This window comes from Mobula hypostoma, chromosome 14 (genome assembly GCF_963921235.1).
Source record: "Mobula hypostoma chromosome 14, sMobHyp1.1, whole genome shotgun sequence".
NCBI lineage: Eukaryota > Metazoa > Chordata > Chondrichthyes > Myliobatiformes > Myliobatidae > Mobula > Mobula hypostoma.
In genome coordinates this window covers 55,878,855-55,899,030 of record NC_086110.1, presented here as the reverse complement: position 1 = coordinate 55,899,030, position 20,176 = coordinate 55,878,855, and the positions used below count along the sequence as shown (strand labels likewise).

Below are 20,176 nucleotides of genomic sequence, written 5' to 3'. Positions count from 1 at the left end.
TCCAGATTCCGACATCTGCAAACTCTTCTGTCTGCCTGACTTGCTCATTTTTTCTAGCATTTTCTGATTTTGTTTCAGATTTCCAGCATCTGCAGTGATCTTTTCATACTTTATTTTGTACAACTAACTTAACCTTAGAAATGTGATTATTTCACACCATTAATTTTCATGAAACCACATTTATCCTGCAAACAAACCCAGTCTGATTTTCATATTTGCTTTTGTTGTCATATATATTATAATAAAGACAAAAACTCCACATAATCCCATGTTGTACATGTTAAATAAATATATTTAGACTGAAGCACATTTTAAAACAGTTTTAAATGCCTATAATTTTAAAAAATGCTTATAATTAAACAATATCTTAAAGAAGCAATATTATTTTAATAATAGGAAAATAATACTAAGTTCTACCCCACACCACCATAAATTGCTTTCAGGTTTTGCTCTGTTCCACACTGTACAAGTTATATGATTTGGCATTTTCTTTCTGGGTTCATGTAGTCTTCTGTACTTGGACAACAGTGGATCTCAGCTAAGGTGATCTAGTCCTTTACTGAAACTACACAAGACCATTGCAGTTCAAGCAGACTTGATGGGCCAAATGGCCTAACTCTGCCCTAATGTCTTATGTTTTAAGAACCGTATAACTCAAGAACAATAAGCCTACAGAACCACAGGCTGCTCAGAGTTACCGCCAATAGCAAGACTTCATCTGCAAGAATCAATCTGGACAGCTACCTTTCTCATTATAGCTGAATGGAGAATTCATACAATTTCTCACACAAGTCTTAAATTACAATGAGATGCAAGGAGAAAGCTGCGAGCAAAAAACAAGTTATCCATAAAATAGTTATGACCACAGTAAGGACTGTCTATAAACTGCGATCCCAGCATATTTAGATTTATCAGTAATTTTGTGGAATATTTTATAATGAATATAGAAAATTATGTCAGCAGGTAATTGCATCCATATCTAGCAATGGTTCATTGAATAAGGGTGCCTGAGCAAAAAGAGAAACCCACTGTAGTAACATTCCCAGACTCCGGAAAGTGCCTGGAAGACAAGGAAGAGCCAGGCAAAGAGGCCAGTGCTGCAGCAATTGTTTGAGGATATAGAATCCCCTTCTGAACAACATAATCACCAGTCAGAGGTGTATGTGCAATTGGAGGGGTAAAATCAGGAGCACATCCCCACATATAATTACATTAAATGAAAGTAAATAAACATGCGGTCTTGGTGCATGCACATCTCTGCTCTGCAGCATCAATCATGCATGCATTTGCCCCAACAAGAATCAGTAAAGATCCTCTCCACAGGAGGTGACAGATACTGGAGCTTACAGTCTCAAGATCCACAACTGCTCAGCTAATGTCTAGGAAAAGAGCATATAAATAGCAAAGAGGCAGCAGAGAGTCAGAGAAAGGTAGATAGGCAGAGAGACAGCAAGAGAGAGAGACAAAGAGAGACATGCAGAGATGTTTTCCAGGGTAGCATAGTAGTTAGTGCAATGCTACTACACCTCAGGGCATCGGAGTTCAGAGTTCAATTTCAACGTCATCTGTGAGAAATCTGCATATCCTCCCATAGAAAGTGTGGGCTTTTAGGGTCGGCACAGTAGCGTCGTGATTAGCACAATGCTTTACGTACCAGCAATCTAGGTTCAATTACCACTGCTTTCTGAAAGGAATTTGTATGTTCTTCCCATGACGGCATGGGCTTCCTCCCATAGGTAGGTAAATAGGTTATTGTAAATTCTCCCGTGATTAGACTACAGTTAAATTGGGGTTGCTGGGCAGTGCAACTCGAAGGGCCAGAAGGGCATATTCCATGATGCATCTCAATAAATAGATGGGGGGGGGGAGGGGAGAAGAGAGAGAGAGACAGAGAGACAGAGAGACAGAGAGAGAGAATGATCAAAGATTATGAACTTTCTAGGTAGAAGTTCAGTTTTGCAACTCAGGAAAAATACGTTGAGGAGTTATAAAGACATGAATTCAAAACTGAAAGAGAAGAACAAATGGAGATTTGAGGAAGTGATAACTAAAAAAAGGAGTTAAGCTTAGCAAGAGAAACGGGGGTGCTCAGAAATAGGTCTAGGTATTACTGGATAAAGAGTAGTTGTGTCATTTTCATAAAGTGAATGAGAACAAGACGGACTTTGACAGAACTCACATCGCCCAGGCCTCCTTCCACCCACCCTTATTCTATGGCTCCCTGCCTCTTTACTCCATGTGGAGGAAAGAAAAAAATGTTGGCAAGCAATTGGGATTAACTGTAGCTCTTTCACAAATGACAAAGACTATTCAAAGTGACCTCAGCTACTCTCAACACGTGCAACAAACAACCAAAATCAAACAATAATAATACTACAAGAGATAAAATTAAAAGAGTAGGTTATAAGATTTGTGCGGTTTTCACGGAATTGTCTCTATAATACCGTCTGAGACCGATCAGTTTTTGCAATTGTTACTCTTACAGCACTTCTACAGATGTGTGTGGCATGCTCCACATCTTTTCCTGTCTGCAGTGTTAACCCATGCATAGCCCCTACTTTAGGTACAGTAAGGCTTTTCCTATTATTTCAATCTCTGTTTACCCCATAAGACAACCTTTTAAATTTGATAGTCTACTCTTCTCAATTTACAGGCTTGTGCCAATCTGAGACCGCCTGCATACTTGAGTCAGAAATAGAAGAAAGAAGAAAGCCCTTAACTCTGAGTGGAGTCATCGGGACGCCATCGTGACAGCGTTTTTTTTTTTAGCAGGCTTTCTTATTTTTACGGGGCCAAGTTGCTAGCTCGACGCTCAACCCAGCACGGATGAAAAGCGTGCAAGGGAGCCGGCTGGATTCGAACTCAGGATCCTTCGTTCCGAAGTCCGGCGCTAATGCCACTAGACCACCAGCCCGTACACTGAGTCGGAAATAACCCTGTATAATTGACCTGGCTGCTCTGACTGTACCTGATCAAGTTATTAAAATATAAGTCAGGGCTCTGTGGAAAATAGTGTAATTAAATTACTGAACAGTTTCTAATGCTGTCACACATAAACATGAATTAAATAAAGGGCTATGGCAGAAAATATGCAGCCTTTCAGCATCTTTAAGGTAACAAGGGCTACTAAACACTGAGCAAGGGGTCTAGCTTGGAATAACTCTCTAAGGGCCATTCATTTCTTAAATCAATTTAATGTAGTGCCCCAGATTTCTGGGAGATTTTGATTGGCCTCTATGTGCATAGAATGGAGGGAAGAAGTACCATGCTTCACTATAAATGTGATGAATATTCTAATTCTGTAAATAGCTCAGAATGGTGTTAAACAGTGAAGGTGAAGGTGCAATTAAACAACCTATGGCTTCTACTTCCTTGGGTTTTCTGTGTTTTAGGTGTCCCTTGCTTTTAAAACCCTTGTTTTTAGCTATTCAACAAAAGTGTAGTGCTGATATTGGAAACACCATATGCGAAGGCACAGTAGCGTAATGGTTAACACAACGCTCTCCAGTATGCCATCTTGGACAATGTCTCCCATACACTACATAATGGACTGGTTGGGCACAGGAGTACATTCAGCCAGAGACTCATTCCACCGAGATGCAACACTGAGCGTCATAGGAAGTCATTCCTGCCTGTGGCCATCAAACTTTACAACTCCTCCCTTAGACACCCTCCTCAGACACCCTGAGCCAATAGGCTGGTCCTGGACATTTCCTGGCATAATTTACATATTACTATTTAATTATTTATGGTTTTATTACTATTTAATTATTTATGGTGCAACTGTAACAAAAACCCTTGAGATCAATAAAGTATGACTATGACTATGACTACGACTATCAGAGACCCCGGTTCAATTCCCACCACTGCCTGTAAGGAGTCTGTACATTCTCCCTGTAACCACATGGGTTTCCTCTGGGTGCTCCGGTTTCCAGTTTCTTCCCGCTTTCCAAAGACATACCAGTTGGTCATTGGCCACTGTAAATTGTCCTGTGACTAAGCTAGGATTAAATTAGGGGATTGCTGGGCGGCATAGCTCGGAGTGCCAGAAGAGCCAACTCTGCATTATATGTCAATAAATAACTGTTGCCTGTTTCATAATAAACACAAGAGAGTCCGCTGATCCAGGAAATCTAGAGCAACACACACAAAATGCTCGAGATGCTCAGCAGTCAGGCACCACCTATTGAGGGGAATAAACAGTCCCAACATTCCGGGCCGTGATCCTTCATCAGAACTGAAAAGGGGGCAGAAGTAATAATAAGAAGGTGTGGGGAGAGGAAGGAGTACAAGCCAGCAGGTGATAGGTAGGACACGTTAAGGGGTAAAATGGATGGGTTGGCGAGGGAAGATGAAGTAAGAAGCTGGGAGTGGATAAGGGAAAGAGGTAAAGAGCCAAAGGAAGAACTCTAATAGGAGAGGATAGTGGAACATGAAAGAGAGGAATGGAGGAGGGGGACCAAAGAGAGGCGTTAGGCAGGTAAGGAGAAAAGAAGGGGCAAGAGGGAAACCAGAATAGAAAATGGGAAAAAAAGAAAAGGAGAGAGGGCGAGAAATTACCAGATACTGGAGAAATCAATGCTCTCAGTGCTCCTGGTGTGGCCTCCTCTACATCAGTGAGACCCAAAGCAGACTATAGGAACCGCTTTGTCGAGCAGCTTCGCTCTGTCCGTTGCAAAATGCAGGATGTCCCACTGGTTACCCATTTCAATTTGTCTTCCCATTCCCATTCTGACATGTCAGTCCACAATGAGGCCAAACTTGGGTAGGAGGAACAACACCTCGTATTCCGTCTGATGATATGAACATTGATTTCTCCAACTCCTGGTAACTTCTCTCCCACTCCACCCCCAACTCCTTCTCTCTCTGCCTGTCGCTGTTCAGGCAAATGGTATTTGAAACAGGATCAGTACACTTATTTTCATGACTCAGATCTGTGAATTATGTTTTTCCAATTCAGTTATGAATCTTTATAGTTTACTTGACATGTGCATTGCTTGAGATGCTATGATAAAGTAAGCTCAGAAGTTCATTTACTGACCATAGGGACCTTTTAAAATGCTTTGTATAATTTCAGCCCCACTTGAAAATTCACTGGGCAACGACCTTTACTAAGTTGCAATGTTGAGCATAAACAGATCATGCTTTACCAAGTGTCAAGTTTCAGGTTAATCTAGCATGTCGATTTAACACAGACATTTACAAAGTCATGGAAAGAGATCAGAGAAAAAAAAATGAACATCCAGACAGTGCATGCCATGCAACATTAAACATTCCAGAGCTCTCCAGAAGAAGCATGATAGATGCTGGTCTTTATTACAGGTGATCATAGTTCCCAGGACCGCGATGGTGACATTGGCAAAGGAGCTGCAAGAGTACTTCTTTTGCCGGAAAAGATGTTGGTGCGAGAAGGAGATCCGGCAATGATTACAGGTGTGGCTCAAAACCATTGAACTGATAACACAAAAAAAAGCCATAAGAAGAAGTATTGCAGAGTGAGTGGAAGGGTTAAAGATGCGCAACATGATCCCCTACTGGGTGAACATCAGCAGTAAGCATACCAGATAGTGAACGGCAATGAATGGATGATACAAAGTGGCCAAAAATACAGACTTAAAGTCATTGTGACCACTAAAGCTCAAACCTTGTTCCATTTTTTTCATGTACTATAAAACATGAGCAACATAATTAGAGACAAAACTAGAACATAGAATATATAGATCGCATTCGAGGTCCTTCGGCCCACAAAAGTTGTGCTGACCTTTTGATATACACTAAGATCAATCTAATCCTTCCCTCCTACCTAGACCTCCATTTTTCTAGCAGCCATGTACCTATTTAAGGGTCTCTTAAATGTCCCTAATTGCCTCTATCACCACCTCTGGCAGGGTGGTGAAAAACTTACCTCTGACTTCAACCCATACTTTACTCCAAACACCTTAAAGTTATGCCCCCCCCCCCACACTTATTAGCACTAAACTTAATTGGCACGGTGTTTGCTGTTACAAAAGAAAAACAGGGTATTGAGAATAGTTAAGAACATGAACAGGAACCAGGCAGTCGTGTTAAATGACAAGAGAATAATTAACAGGAACTTGGAGCGCAAGGCGTTCATTAATAGTAGGAAAGGCGAGTTGGAGAATATTTGGAGTAAGTGAAATTAATGTTAACTGTAACCTTGATTTACAAAATAATATCAAAAACTATAAATCAGCTTTTATGGAAGATTACACTTAAATCAGATCTAAAAAATATTTTAAACTACAGAGCATTAGATTCCAAATTTTATAATGATACAGTATATCATGTCAACATTCAATATGGAATGGTGTCTTGGAAAAGTTTCTTTAATATCAGAAAGTCTGTAGCTTGATCAGGGAGGTCCTGAGAATAGTTCTGAAAGCAGTAGCTATCATATGCTGACGGAGATCAGTAAACCTATGGGTTCCTTCATCTTCAGCATTCTAGATCGATACAGGAAGCATGCAATAATGTTGGTAGGAAGGCAGTGGACACACAGGAAAGACCAGGCAGTGACAGTTCAGATAGGATGATTTGCATTGCCACTTTGTGGCATTGATGTGGATAAAGCATATTCACCACCGTCCCCTACCTGTTCTGTGCAATTTCAAGCATAGAGCAGGACAAGGATGACACCATTTGAATGAGTTATTCAGTGGTCGTAAGCGTTTGCTTAAAATTTTCCAACCTGGGGTTGAATATTGATACTTGCACAGGCAACAAAATAATTCAGTCAGGCCCATCCTCAGGGCGGGAGCTACAGTAGATTTGGACAGGAACTGTTCTCACAGTCATTTAAATCTATTCAGGAGAGAAACAGAACTTTGCAGAAACATTAGTGAATGCTGGCACACAGTGATTCATGAATCCTGTAGTTGGAAATGGATAGGTGGGGGAGGGGGTACGAAAGTGTGGTGTTGTACAAGTGGGATTAGCATCTTTGGCTCAGAATCATGTCTACAATGTTCACCACAAGGAGATAATAATTTTAACCACCTGGTTGTTGAGGTAAGAAGTCCCTGGATGAGTTGAGATGAGATGAATGAAGACCAAAAGAAATAGTAGTCATGCCATGGCTACTAGTGCTGAAAAACTGAGAACCCTTCATGATTAAATGTTTTGTTATCCTTCTCTCATAATAATCCCGGTTTCTCTTGAAGGGAAGGAATTCTCAAGGACTGTTCTGGTTAATCTCTACTGAACCCTTTCCAAGGCTTGAAAATCATCCTTAAAATCTAATAACCAGAATTAGATACAACACAACAGCTTGGGTCTAACCAGTGATTTATAGAAGTTTTGCATGACTTTCTAATTTGTTTAACTCTATGCCTCAAGATTTAATGTCAAATATTGTTAATGTAAATATTTTCCACAGCGTTCTCAATAACAGTGCACGTAATATTTGAGAGCATAACAGGGAATTATGGCTAACTGGGAAATAATAGACACCATCTACTACAATGAAGGTGAAAAAAAGCTAAAAATTAGGAAAGAGGAGAAGAGTTAAAACATGAGGAAGGGAATAAAATGATGGATAAAAGAAAAAAAAATCAACAACAATTGAGAGGAGAAATCTGCCTCCAGAGCTGGATAACGTTGGTAGAAGTAAAGATTAAGAACACCCTTTCCTGGGCATTGGTGAAATTCCATTTCCATAGTAATTATTAAAACATAGGGAGCTTTGGAAGCAAGAGGATTCCAATCCCAGCAACTTGCACACAGGTTCCTAGCGGATCATCATTTCCACGTGCACAATTACAGCCTTCTCTCAGAGTTCAGGAATTCACTTTGCAAGGCAAATGACCAGCCTTTCTAATGCTATGTTGCTGAAGTAATACTAGCTAGCACACTCTCATCTTATTTTGAACCATACTTTCCATCTGAGCTCCTGAGACTAAGCGCCGAACATTTTGTTTTAATTCAGCAGCACATAAACATCTTGAAAATATTAAGTAGCATTTAAGTAAACAGCATATACAACTTAAATGCTTCCTTACTCATGTAATCATAGCCGCTATGTTCCCCATTTGGTCCTGGCTTTGGTTTTGGTTGGATCTCTGGTACATTCCAAGGACTCAACACATCTGTATTGATCTGTGGAGGCTCAACTTCATTTGTATGTTCATGCTGTGGTCTTTTCATGGTATTGTCTGTAAGAAGATAGTGAAACATAACTAAACAATCTTTCATGCAGCTGGGTTAAGAATTCCATTTCAGAGGGGAAATTCAAGTTATTTTCCTGCCTATTTTTTCTGCTTTCTTGTTTCCCCTCTCATACTTACTGCCGTGCTGATGGCAAACTTGTTTTTAACCTTGCATTCCAATGCTGACAATATCCAACACCTTGACAACGAAGACTCTTTGAATAATAACTTCTACCAACTCTACCTTTCCTCACTTCTCCCTGTGGTGGCACTGTTAAAACTCGTTGCTGAGATACTCAAACCACCCCATCTGGCAGCAACAGTCATTCCACTTAGTCACCTAGATCATATTTCTTCCCCATTCTGATATTTGGTCTGAACCGCAACTGAACCTCTTGACAATGTCTGGATGCTTTTATACATTGAATTTCTGCCATATGATTGGCTGATTTGATATGTGCATTAGTGAGCAGGAGTACAGGTGTGCCTAATAAAATGGCTACCGAGTGTAAATGTGAATGAGCACGATGGAGCAGTCCAAGTAATTGAAAGATAGAAATTTATCTCTAATTGCTAGTGCTAAATAGGCATTTACAGCCGATTGAATATCCCATCTTCTATTAGGGTCCACAATGTTCAGACTGCATCCTGAATGGTAGCGGGTTAACTAAACGGTGCTGTGTCCAAGCACTGTTATCAACACACCCATACACTTCCAAAAACATTCATTGCATAGCGACAGAGCAAGAAACCTGCTCTGCTTCCTTCCCCCTTTATAAAGCCATTGTTGCGGTCCAAATGGATAAATTAGGGTATATGAGGAAAATCAACAAAACAAATTGGTATTAGGCAATGTTTCAGTCAATACAGTTCCTTTTCTCTGGTCTGAGACATTAAGGGTAATTTTCCTCATATTTGTGTTTGCTTCTGCCCTACTATATTTGGATGACAGCTAATTATCATTCATTAGAATAAATCTGTGCAATACTGTTCATAAACGTCATTTAATATCAACAGTTAACAGTGTAACTGGCATCTTAAACTGGAATGCTCTGTTTAGGAACAGGCAGCTATTCATTACAGTGGAGATTTTTTGCTAGCCAAAATCAACTGGATTAACATTTTCAAATTGGTCAACTGAAAATTACATTAATTTAGTCTGAGGAAAAAGAAGCAAACATTAAAATCATTTCCCAAATGTAAACAGAAAAAATATACTGGAAACCACACACTATTTTTCCCCTAATGCCATATTTATGTCTGCTTTCAAACTCTCTCAATAAATCAAATATCATACAACCAATGTTAAAATGTTGTGTTGTATCAATGTTATAAAAGACGGACCTGCATAAAGTGTTAAAGTAATTGTTAAAATACTTAAATTAATTAAAATGCAATCACCAGTAATCAGATAATTAATTGTAAACATTACACCGAATTACAGTATATTTGCCCGAGCTTTTTGTTTGCCTCATTTTTTTTATATAACCAGTATTAAATGTGCCATCAAAAGTCATATTTTATATGTTTCTTATCTGGTTTGTTAAAGCAATGCTAGTCCTGGTTCCTCATTATAACTGTTGTTTTGTTTAATTCCATTACTTTGAAACACTCTGAATTGGAGTGGGAGGGATAGCTTTCACTTCATCTTCTCCAACTCTGAGCAGGTTTAATAAGCCATTGGCCTTCCCTTGTTCCAAAATTTCAATTCTTATTTTCACATTCTTACTAAGGCTTTATATCAATTACCAGCTCATCTGTTTAGTCATGTTATCTACCTCCTGAATTCCAAGTTCAGTCTCTGTTTTCGGTGAACCCCAACTTCTTTTCTCTGGAACAACGCATTATCACAGCAGCCCACCCTCTCATCCAAAGCAGCTCCTCTGCCCAACACCTTACATCGAACAAGATTCACGTCCGCAGTTACTTTGCTGACTCAACAGTAACTCAATGAGCACCACCTTGTGCCACTGACACAAAATACTAAGCAAACAGCACAACACTGAAATAAATGAGGGCCGGTAGTTAACCCACCGCTATTTCAGCACCAGCAACCCAGGTTCAACTCCTGCAGCTGTTTGAAAGGAGGTTGTATGTTCTCCCTGTGACTGCATCCGGGTTTCATCCGGGTGCTCAACATGCCGCCCACATTCCAAAGATGTATGGATGGGTAGGTTAATTGGTCATGTGGGTGTAATTAGGTGGCACAGCCTCCTTGGGCCAGAAGGGCCTGTTACCATGCTGTGTCTCAAGATAAGTAAATACCCCAAATAACCCCTACGGCTTATTAAGCACAGCTGTAGGTTACTTTTGGAAGTTTGGGGGGGATGGGGTGTAAATGTTTAAGTTTTGTTTTCTATAAATAAGGACGTGCACTGTGTGTCCTCCATACCTTTGTAGCAGAGGTTGTTCTTGCAGCCTCCACCATAGCTGGGTGGGCACTCTGAACATGGACGGCCATATTTATATGGAGCTTCTCCAATCCAGTTCCCCCTGGTTGATTAAACAGCAAAGAATATCAAAGTAAAGTCAGTGTACAGGAACTAATCTCATTTTGAGCTTTGATTCTATTAGCCTTTATCTCTAAAATGAAGGACAGAGTACAAAAGCTCCAAAGTCTGGCCAGTACTGGTACCAGCATGAAGTACAATGCAGCAGCCAACAAATCAGTAACAAATGGAAGGGAACCTGCCATTTCTCTGAATCCTGGCACATTTAAGTGGGAAAGTGAGAGCAGCAAACCAGTCATTATCAAAAAGTTGGTTGAATAATCCAAACAAATGTTTACCCATGCTTTAGCAAAAGTTTAATTGCTTCTATCTGATGGCAATTGATTCTGAACCACAGTAAATAGCTCTGATACCAGCTAAATAATCATGAGTCATGTCAAAATGGGTAGTGGCTAGGTAGGCATCCTACCATACAAGATAAAGAAGTGGAATATACACATCTTTCAGCAATAATTGGAGTTACATCCAAGTGCTACCATCAGGAAGAAGGTGCAAAAGCCTGCAGACACACTCCAGCGATTCAGGAACAGCTTCTTCCCCGCAGCAATTCAATTTCTGAATGGACACAGAACCCATGAACACTACCTCACTCCTTTTTTATCTCTATTTTGCACCACTTATTCAAATTAACTATGTAATACATATATATTTACTGTAATTCACAGTTGTTTTTTTAATATTATGTATTGTATCCTACTGCTGCTGCAAAGTCAACAAATATCACAGCATACAGTTTGCTGGTGATATTAAACCAGATTCTGAATATGTTAGTTCAGCACTGACAAAGTTCCAAGGGCACAAGATGATCGAGGGTCACTGTGGATGTAAATCAGCATGTGGAGTGAAATAAAGTTGCAGACTTGCCCTCTCTCGGCTTTTCTTTGACCAGGTAAATGAAGCATTTAGCAACTTTAAACACTCTCAATGGCAATTACATTTGCTTCAATCAACAATTTTTACATTATAAATAAAAGACAGTAGTTAAGTAAGAGCCAAACACTCTGAGCTCCACTTGTCAATTAACCAGCAACAACTACCCTCTCCCCTACCCAAACATACATAAAAGCAATGGTGAGGATAAATAGCATACTTTGGTGAATAGTTGCACACTAAATAGACAGCGTTCTCCCAGATTTCTCCCCACACATTCATTCTTGCGCAAACATTGACGGCACAGCCAACTCTGTTCGTTGTTGCCCACACCAACTGTGAAGAAATGACAAAGAGAAAGCTGTTAAACAAAGGATCAGCAAGTTTGTCCTTTGCTCTTAAACAACTTGCTGCTAACCAACACAGGTAATCTAATTTTGTTTTAAAAGTATAATTCAATTAACTATTAGCTTTTCAAATTCAAGCCCAAATCTGGTTTAATATATGGCAAAATAATCTGCAGCATAAAATTGAAAATAAAGGTAGGAAGGGTCTCGGCCCGAAACGTCGACTGTACCTCTTCCTATATATGCTGCCTGGCCTGCTGCATCCACCAGCATTTTTTGTGTGTGTTGCTTAGAATTCCAGCATCTGCAGATTTCCTCGTATTTGAGTTAATTATTAAACATATTTTCAAATATTTAGGATAAAGGATTGTTGGAATATATCTTAAATGTATTTTAAGGTGTGTTTCCTGATGTGTAAGTTATGGGATAGCTAACTAACGTTGGCCACCACAGCAGTATTGTGGTTATTACAACTCAGAGCATTCAGAGTTCAGAGTTCAATTCCGGCACTGTCCCATAAGGAGTATCCCTGTGGAATGCGTGGGTTTTCTCCAGGTCCTCCGGTTTCCTCCCACAGTCCAAAGACAAACTGGGTAAGTTAATTGGTCATTGTAAATTGTCCCATGATTAGGTTGGGGTTAATCAGGTTTGTTGGGGGTTACTGGGGCGGTGGCTCACGGAACCAGAAGGGCCTACTCCGCATTGTATCACTAAATAAATAAATACTGCAAAGTACATAGAGAATTGTACCAAACTTTGTGTAAAGAAACTCTTTAGTAGCTCAATGGTCTGCCTAAGTTTAGTTTCTAAATTTCTCTAAAACAAGCTTTCACCTCTCTCTCAGACTCCTGAATATCCAAGGAACTCTAATTCTAATAGATAATAAGTAGTAAGCTTCATCAGAAATATCTTGCGATTTCATAACCCACACGCTTCAAAGCAATGTTTGCTTCAAAAAGCTCAAGCCAAGCTTCCTCTTACAGTGAGATGTAATGGCAGCTAGATATTAATCACATTCTAAAGATTGTTGGGAATACCAGCAATAAAATGACTGCCTAGAAAGAAATCTTGCTAGAATGCAGTCTGGACGTAGCAACATATGGGCTTGTATTTTTCCTGGGAGAACAGCTGTTACCAGATGGACTGAACTTTAGAACCTCCTTCTTAGTGTCTGTTGTGTTTCTATTCCATTTTCTGCTGCAGTTTCCAAATGACCTTATTTAAGATAACTATCTCAGAAAAGAGGAATAGATAGAGCGGATAGCCAGCACCTCTTCCCCAGGGCATCACTGCTCAATACAAGAGGACATGGCTTTAAGGTAAGGGGTGGGAAGTTCAAGGGGGATATTAGAGGAAGGTTTTTTACTCAGAGAGTGGTTGGTGCGTGGAATGCACTGCCTGAGTCAGTGGTGGAGGCAGATACACTAGTGAAATTTAAGAGACTACTAGACAGGTATACAGAGGAATTTAAGGTGGGGGGTTATATGGGAGGCACGGTTTAAGGGTCGGCACAATATTGTGGGCCGAAGGACCTGTACTGTGCTGTACTGTTCTATGTCCTATGTTCAGATCAGGAACTGTTATTAAAGGTAGTTAACAGCTATTACTGTAGCACATACATTCAGTAGTATTTGTAAGCAGAGTAAACTATCATCAAGGAAAGGAAGATCAGATAATGGGTTATGCATCTACATTAATAATGTTATTCTCTAAGAATCTTTAAACTATTTCAGAATTGATGGAATATACAAAAGCTAACTACTTGAAGTAGTCTAACACTGCAACTTTAGTTTGATTTTTGCTATAGACAAAGCGTTACTCAGCCAAGTTCCTCACCTTCAGAAGTTTGACCATGTTTGTCAGAAGTGCTTGGATTGATTCTTGCACCCAGGCAAAATCCACAATAGATAGATTTTGCTTTTCAAAGCATACATTCAGCCAAGGTAGAGTATCTTTTACTTACTTGGGTGTAATGGGTGCACATTGTACCAGAACATCGTTCAGGACACCACGGATTACACTCATGTGGATATGGGTAGGTGTAATCTTTGACTTCATCGTACCATGCCTGCACATGTGAAGCTGGAGAACGATATCTGAAACCACAGAAACACCAGTTAGTCACTATTTCAGTTTTCAACCGAAGTTTTGTAAAATATGAATACACATATAAATGCAGATTTAACTTGTAGTGGTCTGGAAAATGAAAGTCAAATTCTGCAATGCTTAACTTTACTCGATGAATACAGTGGAGTAAATATCACACCAGTGTCCAAGTCCCTCCTGTTTAAAACCTCTTCTAAAGATACCCATAAAATAAACTTCTACAGAAGTTTTAATACAGTTAAATATTATACATACATTTTATGGGGATGCAGAACGGAGCACTGGGCAAACACTACCAACCACAGATCAGGAGAGAAATATAGCGGATGCTACTACTGCCCCTACTGGTGAATAGCTGCAAATGCAGACTTACAAATGTCTGTTGTAGTTATTAAATTATAAATACTAGTATCTATATGTTAATCTGACAGGAAGGATGTATGGACATCAGACTTATAAAATAATTTAGATCATCTACTGGATATTTCCAGACTGATTGCCTAAGGAGATCAGGAAGGAATTTACTAGATTTTTTTCCTCAAAATTGCTCCGGGCTTTATCTGGCTTATCAGCTCTAGCAGGAAATAATAATATTAGATAGGGTGAAAAGAGTACATATTAGCATGAACAAAGTAGTCCTTTATTGTGGGAGAAGTTGGGTGGAATAAAGGGTCTTTTCCACCCATCATTGCTTGCATAAACACAAGATGTTTGGAAGTAGGAGCAGGACTTGGCCATGCTACCTGCTCACCATGGCTAAAATGACTATAGCTGCTGTCTTGTCCAATCCCCAGAAGCCTTGGTTTCCTCTACATTAAAAGAAACATTCTGTGATCAGCTCACCTGCCCCAGTGCACTGCCAGGTTCTGACCTATTGACTTGATTAGGTGAGAAGGGCCATGATCCCAGACACACTGTTGGGCCCAGCTTTCAGCAGACCGTTCCAATTCATCATCCCACTCCTACAAAAAAAAAATGTGCCACACATAAAATAAAAAAATAACCCACTGTGAAAGTAAAGCAGGAATTGTAGCTCAAATCTGGAAATATAAAATAATAACAGGAAATGCTGGAAAAAGTGGAAAGAGTAACAGAATTAATGTTTCAGGTCAAAGATACCTCTATTGCCCTCCCCCACTTTTAACATTTCCAATTTCCTGCTCCCAATAAGCTCATCTTCACTATAGACTGATAATCCTTTTACAAACATTTTACATCCCCACTAGACTGTGCTAACAACTAAACCACACTGACTCACTTTTCCTTTGAAGAAAACTTCAACCAGTTCCCTGTCTCTAACACACACACTTATCTGGTTGAAATATCTGTCTCTCCCCCACTCTATCTTTAACTTGAAATGATCTTGTTATCTTGTTTTGCTCTTTTTTTCCAAAGATGTGGCCTGACCAGACGAGTGTTTCCAGCATTTATTGTTTTTATTGTAATTACAACATTCCTTAAAATTGCCCAATCATGCAGATTTATCTGTCAATCTGTTTAATTATGCATGTTTCCATGTACTGCTTATTCATGCCATAAAGGATTTTATACTGTGAATTACACGAGAAATGCACTCGATCCATGTAGAAATGATTGTGTCTACAGTATGTCTATCACCCTGTCTGCATGTTCCCTACAACTTGTTTCTTTTAATTATGCAATCTATCTAAAATTCCCTTTGTAGACATTTAACTCAAGGATGAAAGGACAACTGAGAGAGATGCATCAATTATGACTATCTGGGTTTTGTTTTTTTAATGACTATACTGAAACATGGTAAAAAAGTTGTTTACACAAATGCCTAAGCTTTTTTCCCCATTTCTGTGGTTTATCACTAAAACCCAATTTCTTTGTGTTATAATCTCTATTGAGATGTCCCCTGTCTACTTAGAACAGAGAGAACAGGAACGTTCTCCGAACAAGAATCACAAGCAAACATTGGAAAGGCGTGCCAAACAAAGGCACATAATGGAAGGCAATAAAACTGTGGTTTCTTCACATTTTGTCATGTTTATTCTACTTAATCTGCCAGGACCTGATCACCTTGACAAAAGAGTGGAAGTCATTAACATGTTTTTGGGAGAAGAGAAGGCGACACCACCCTTAGCAGAGCTTCAAGAACCGGGCCCTCTTCCTCAAAGTCTTTGAATATTTTTGAAGCACAGCAGGTAAATATTTGATTAACAAGGGGATGAAAGGTTGCAGTGTGCAGACGAAAATGTGGAATTGGAGGTCTCAATCAAATTGGCCATGATGTATTTAGTGGCAAAGCTAGCTATGGGGCCAAGTGACCAACTCAAAGTATACAGCACAGAAACAGGCCCTTCCGCCAACAAGTTCATGCTGACCAAATTGCCTATCTGAGCTACCTGAGCTTAGTCCATATCTTTCTACCAACCATTTTTCTGCCATGCAGCCTTACCATTAACCGACAGATCCATAGACCCCAGGTTGGGAACCCCCGGTCTAAACCTTTCCAACTTTTAATTTGTCCGAGCAATGTACATCAGGTTCTGATACAGAAATGCAAGGGCCACCCCAAGATAAAACGGGAAGCCAGACACTTCATACAAAACACAAGGAGATCTGAAGAATTGTCATCTATCTAAAATAAAGTAACTTTATTATCTAAGTATATATATGTCACCATATACTACCTTGCAATTCTTTTTATTAAGCAAGCATTTGCAGGAACATAAAGAAGCAAAATAGAATTTATGAAAATGTACACAAGAACAAAGACTGACAAACCAACTAAAAAGGAAGACAAATTGTGCTAATAATAAATATTAAAAACAAATAAGTAAATAAATAACACTGAGAACGTGAGCTGTAGAGTCCTTGAATGTGAGTCTATGGGTTGTAGAGTCAGTTCAGTGTTGAGGTGAGGACATTATACAGAGTTATAAGAGTGAAGAAATACTAACTTAGATTCTATCTTCATGGATTCCACTGACCTGTTGGATCTTATCTTGAATTTCCAGCAACTGTCATGCTTTGATTTCGGATATAGTGCATCTACAGTCCCAAGTCTACCCTCTCATCCCATAAAACACACAAAGAATTCTTAATTAAAAATGAAATGATAGGACCTGAAATGATAAAAGGAGGATATGGCAGAGTTGCATTGAACTGATTGCTTTTTAGTTCTTCAGGACAAGCGTACACAAGCTTTTATTGGTCTCTTCAGATCTCTGAATGTTCCCAAGCACCTCAAGGTCCGATGCAGTACAATGGGAATCCCAAGCACTCTGAAGGCAAAGCCTGACGTCATACAAACCTGGGCAGGTACTCACCATGTATTCCATATTGGAGGATGACGGATAGACTTGTCCACGCAGGTGATTGTGAAGCTGCAAAATCTCCTCTTTGTCAATCTGGGAGATGGCTCGCTTGCTCCTCAAAGGGACGTGCCCAAACATACTTTCGACGTATGAGGCATTACGTAAAATCCCGCAATTCGATTCCTGAGCCAGGCCAATTAAAATAGCGACAGAGATCCAGGTGTAAACGGGGCTCATGGCTGGGAGATGATGTGGCCTACAATAACCCACTAAAACGGTCTGTGAAAACCTTAAGTGAACAACCTAGAACAGAGATAACAAGTGATCAGACTCACCTGGGGCTAGAATAACGCCACCGTGCACTCTCAGGAAGACAGACCAGCCATGTCAATGTGCAATGAGGTTACTTACAACTGCATGACTTACAGCCCCACTACTGAATGGGTGGCGGGGTGGAGATGCCTCTCTACCAAAGGAGGTGTAAGGCACTCCTTCCCTCTGCTATACTTCAGGCCACCCTTGAGCAAGGTGTAGCACCTGCTTAGAAAACACCCCCCCCCCATTCAGGGTCAGGTAAAGCCATGGAGCAGGTGGGGGTTGTAATTTAAGCAGGTGGTGCATATCACATAGCCTGCTAATATGAGTACTGACACCAGGCAGACAAACTCAGATGAGTATTAAATGACTGGGGTTGCCCATCCTGTAAAGACACTGGCCAGAAGAAGGCAGCAGCAAAGCACTTCTGTAGAAAAATTTACCAAGAACAATCACGGTCAAAGACCATGGATCACCTATGTGATGCCACAAGGCACATAATGATAATGATGACTGGTGGCACTAAGGTGGAAAGGTTGACTGGACATTCAGACGGAGAAGCCAGGATGGGATCTGCTCTGTAGGTTGGACTTGCGTCTATAGGAAGGGTGTCCATTGGGGGCAGATGCTTGGCCCATAACACATAATCTCCTCTCTACTCCAAATACAGTACAGCCAATTAGGTTCATTACCACCGATTCAGAATCAGTTTTCTTATCACTTGACATACGTTGTGAAAGTTGTTGTTTTGCGGCAGTAAGGCATTAAAAAAAAAGATAAGAAATATATAAAATAATTAGTGCAGGAAGGAGCAACATAGAGAGGTAGTCAGGAATCTGACGGCGGAGGGGAAGAAGTTGTTTCTAAAACGTTGAGTGTGTGCCACTCTGAACTCCTTCGAGCGCACTTTTATTTTGCCGCTTAATCTTACACCAGTGTCATCTCTCACACAATAGCTCCTCTGCATCTCCCCTTTAACCCGAATGCCAGCATTACGACTGCATTCCTCTACGTTTTACTTCAGTATCTGTCTGAATGTCTCTCTAATCCCTCCCTCCGAAACAGCCTGAAAGAGCGGGACAAGAAGTCTGCTCGCCTGGGGACCACTTGAGGTTAGCTGCAAATCAGCGGCGGGTTAACGCGTGTGTGGGGCTTCTACCTTCGTTTGGAACCTCTGCTGTGATAGTCTTCTGCTCAAACCTAGCAGCTCGCACTTCCAGTTTACAATCCGCTTGCTGCAGGAGTTCGCCCGCTTTAAATAAAACTGTTATTGCTGGGGGGCGGGGGGGGGGAGGATGCATCTTGTGCAGAAAATCCAGTGTTTCTTCTCACTCACCTTGCAGCGGCAGCAAAAGGATAAGGAGAGCTCAACTTCTTCGCTGGAAGGGCTTCAGTGCAGAGCGGGAGTGATGTGGAGCTGGAGGAGCGCACGCACTCGCTTTCAAACGGACTCCCTTAACGCCGCTTCAGCAGCTGACTGGCGGAGCTCAGGTTGACGGTGCTCTCTGCGTCTCTGCGGCAGTCGGCGGCGGAATTTATATCTGGGATCAGATAGGCTGGTCATATCCTGCGAAGTGATTTTGTTGGCGCCGGACCCCGTGATGACGCCATAAGAATCAGAGTTTCGGCCGCTGCGACCCCGAGGCAGGGCGAGAGCCCAAACCAGAGTTTATTTGATCATTTTAGTGGGTGGAGGGAATTTCCCCCCTCAACGCACTTACACCCGATTTTTACTGATGCAGCAACAAATTTGGAAACATCCCGACCGTGAACTGTCCCATCCAGACCACGAGACCCTGTAAAACTTTCCTCGCAGTCGCTATTTTGTTTGGAAACGTGTCGTCGCCGGACAGGGAAAGCAAACTGCGTCTGTAGCCCACCGTCCCCGGGTCGACTTCGGTGCCGAGACAAAAACTCGCATCCCAGTCGATTTGGGACTCCTGGGTTTCGAGGGAAATGGTTATTCAGGCAAATTTTGTGATGTAACAAACGATGGTTGCCTACAACTCTGTTTTCGATCTAACTATTACTGCAAGAAAACAACATACATCAAAGTTGCTGGTGAATGCAGCAGGCCAGGCAGCATCTGTAGGAAGAGGCGCAGTGGACGTTTCAGGCCGAGGCCCTTCGTCAGGACTTAATGTCACTCCGATTATTGAACAGCAAAGTATGAATGATTTCACTACGTATCTTGAAAGCATACTTACCGTCCTCCTGAACACACAAGAGACTGCAGATACTAGAATTACCATTCTTACACAAACTAAACTTGAAGAGCACGGAACAATAAAGCGCAGGAACAAGCCCTTCAGCCCCCATGTTGCGCTGACCACAATACCAGTTTAAAGTAACCCCGTCTGCCTGTAGAAAATCCGCATCCCTCCATTCCCCACAAGTTTATGTGTCTGTCTAAAATCCTCGTAAATGTTGCTCTCGTGTCTATTTCCATTTTATGTTTTCCGCCAATGGCCCAGCATTGAGTGAGGAATGTTTTGTGCAAGTTAATATAGATAAAGGTATCTTCACATAGAAAGATTATCTTCATACATTCTCCATATCTTCACATGGATGAATGAATA

At 40.8% G+C, this 20,176-nt stretch overlaps 1 protein-coding gene across 1 annotated transcript in view; it reads right to left on the bottom strand.

Moving 5' to 3' along the window:
* Positions 1–19,537, bottom strand: part of LOC134356530 (cysteine-rich secretory protein LCCL domain-containing 2-like) — a 35,270-nt gene extending 15,733 nt beyond the window's left edge. The window contains exons 1-7 of the mRNA XM_063067493.1: positions 18,934–19,537; positions 17,295–17,585; positions 14,842–14,960; positions 13,856–13,988; positions 11,766–11,881; positions 10,558–10,658; positions 8,019–8,171 (exon numbers count right to left, since the gene is read on the bottom strand). Of these exons, the coding sequence (XP_062923563.1) occupies positions 8,019–8,171; positions 10,558–10,658; positions 11,766–11,881; positions 13,856–13,988; positions 14,842–14,960; positions 17,295–17,519 (847 nt within the window). The 5' untranslated portion in view covers positions 17,520–17,585; positions 18,934–19,537. The remainder of the gene's footprint in view (positions 1–8,018; positions 8,172–10,557; positions 10,659–11,765; positions 11,882–13,855; positions 13,989–14,841; positions 14,961–17,294; positions 17,586–18,933) is intronic.
* Positions 19,538–20,176: the final 639 nt, after the last annotated feature.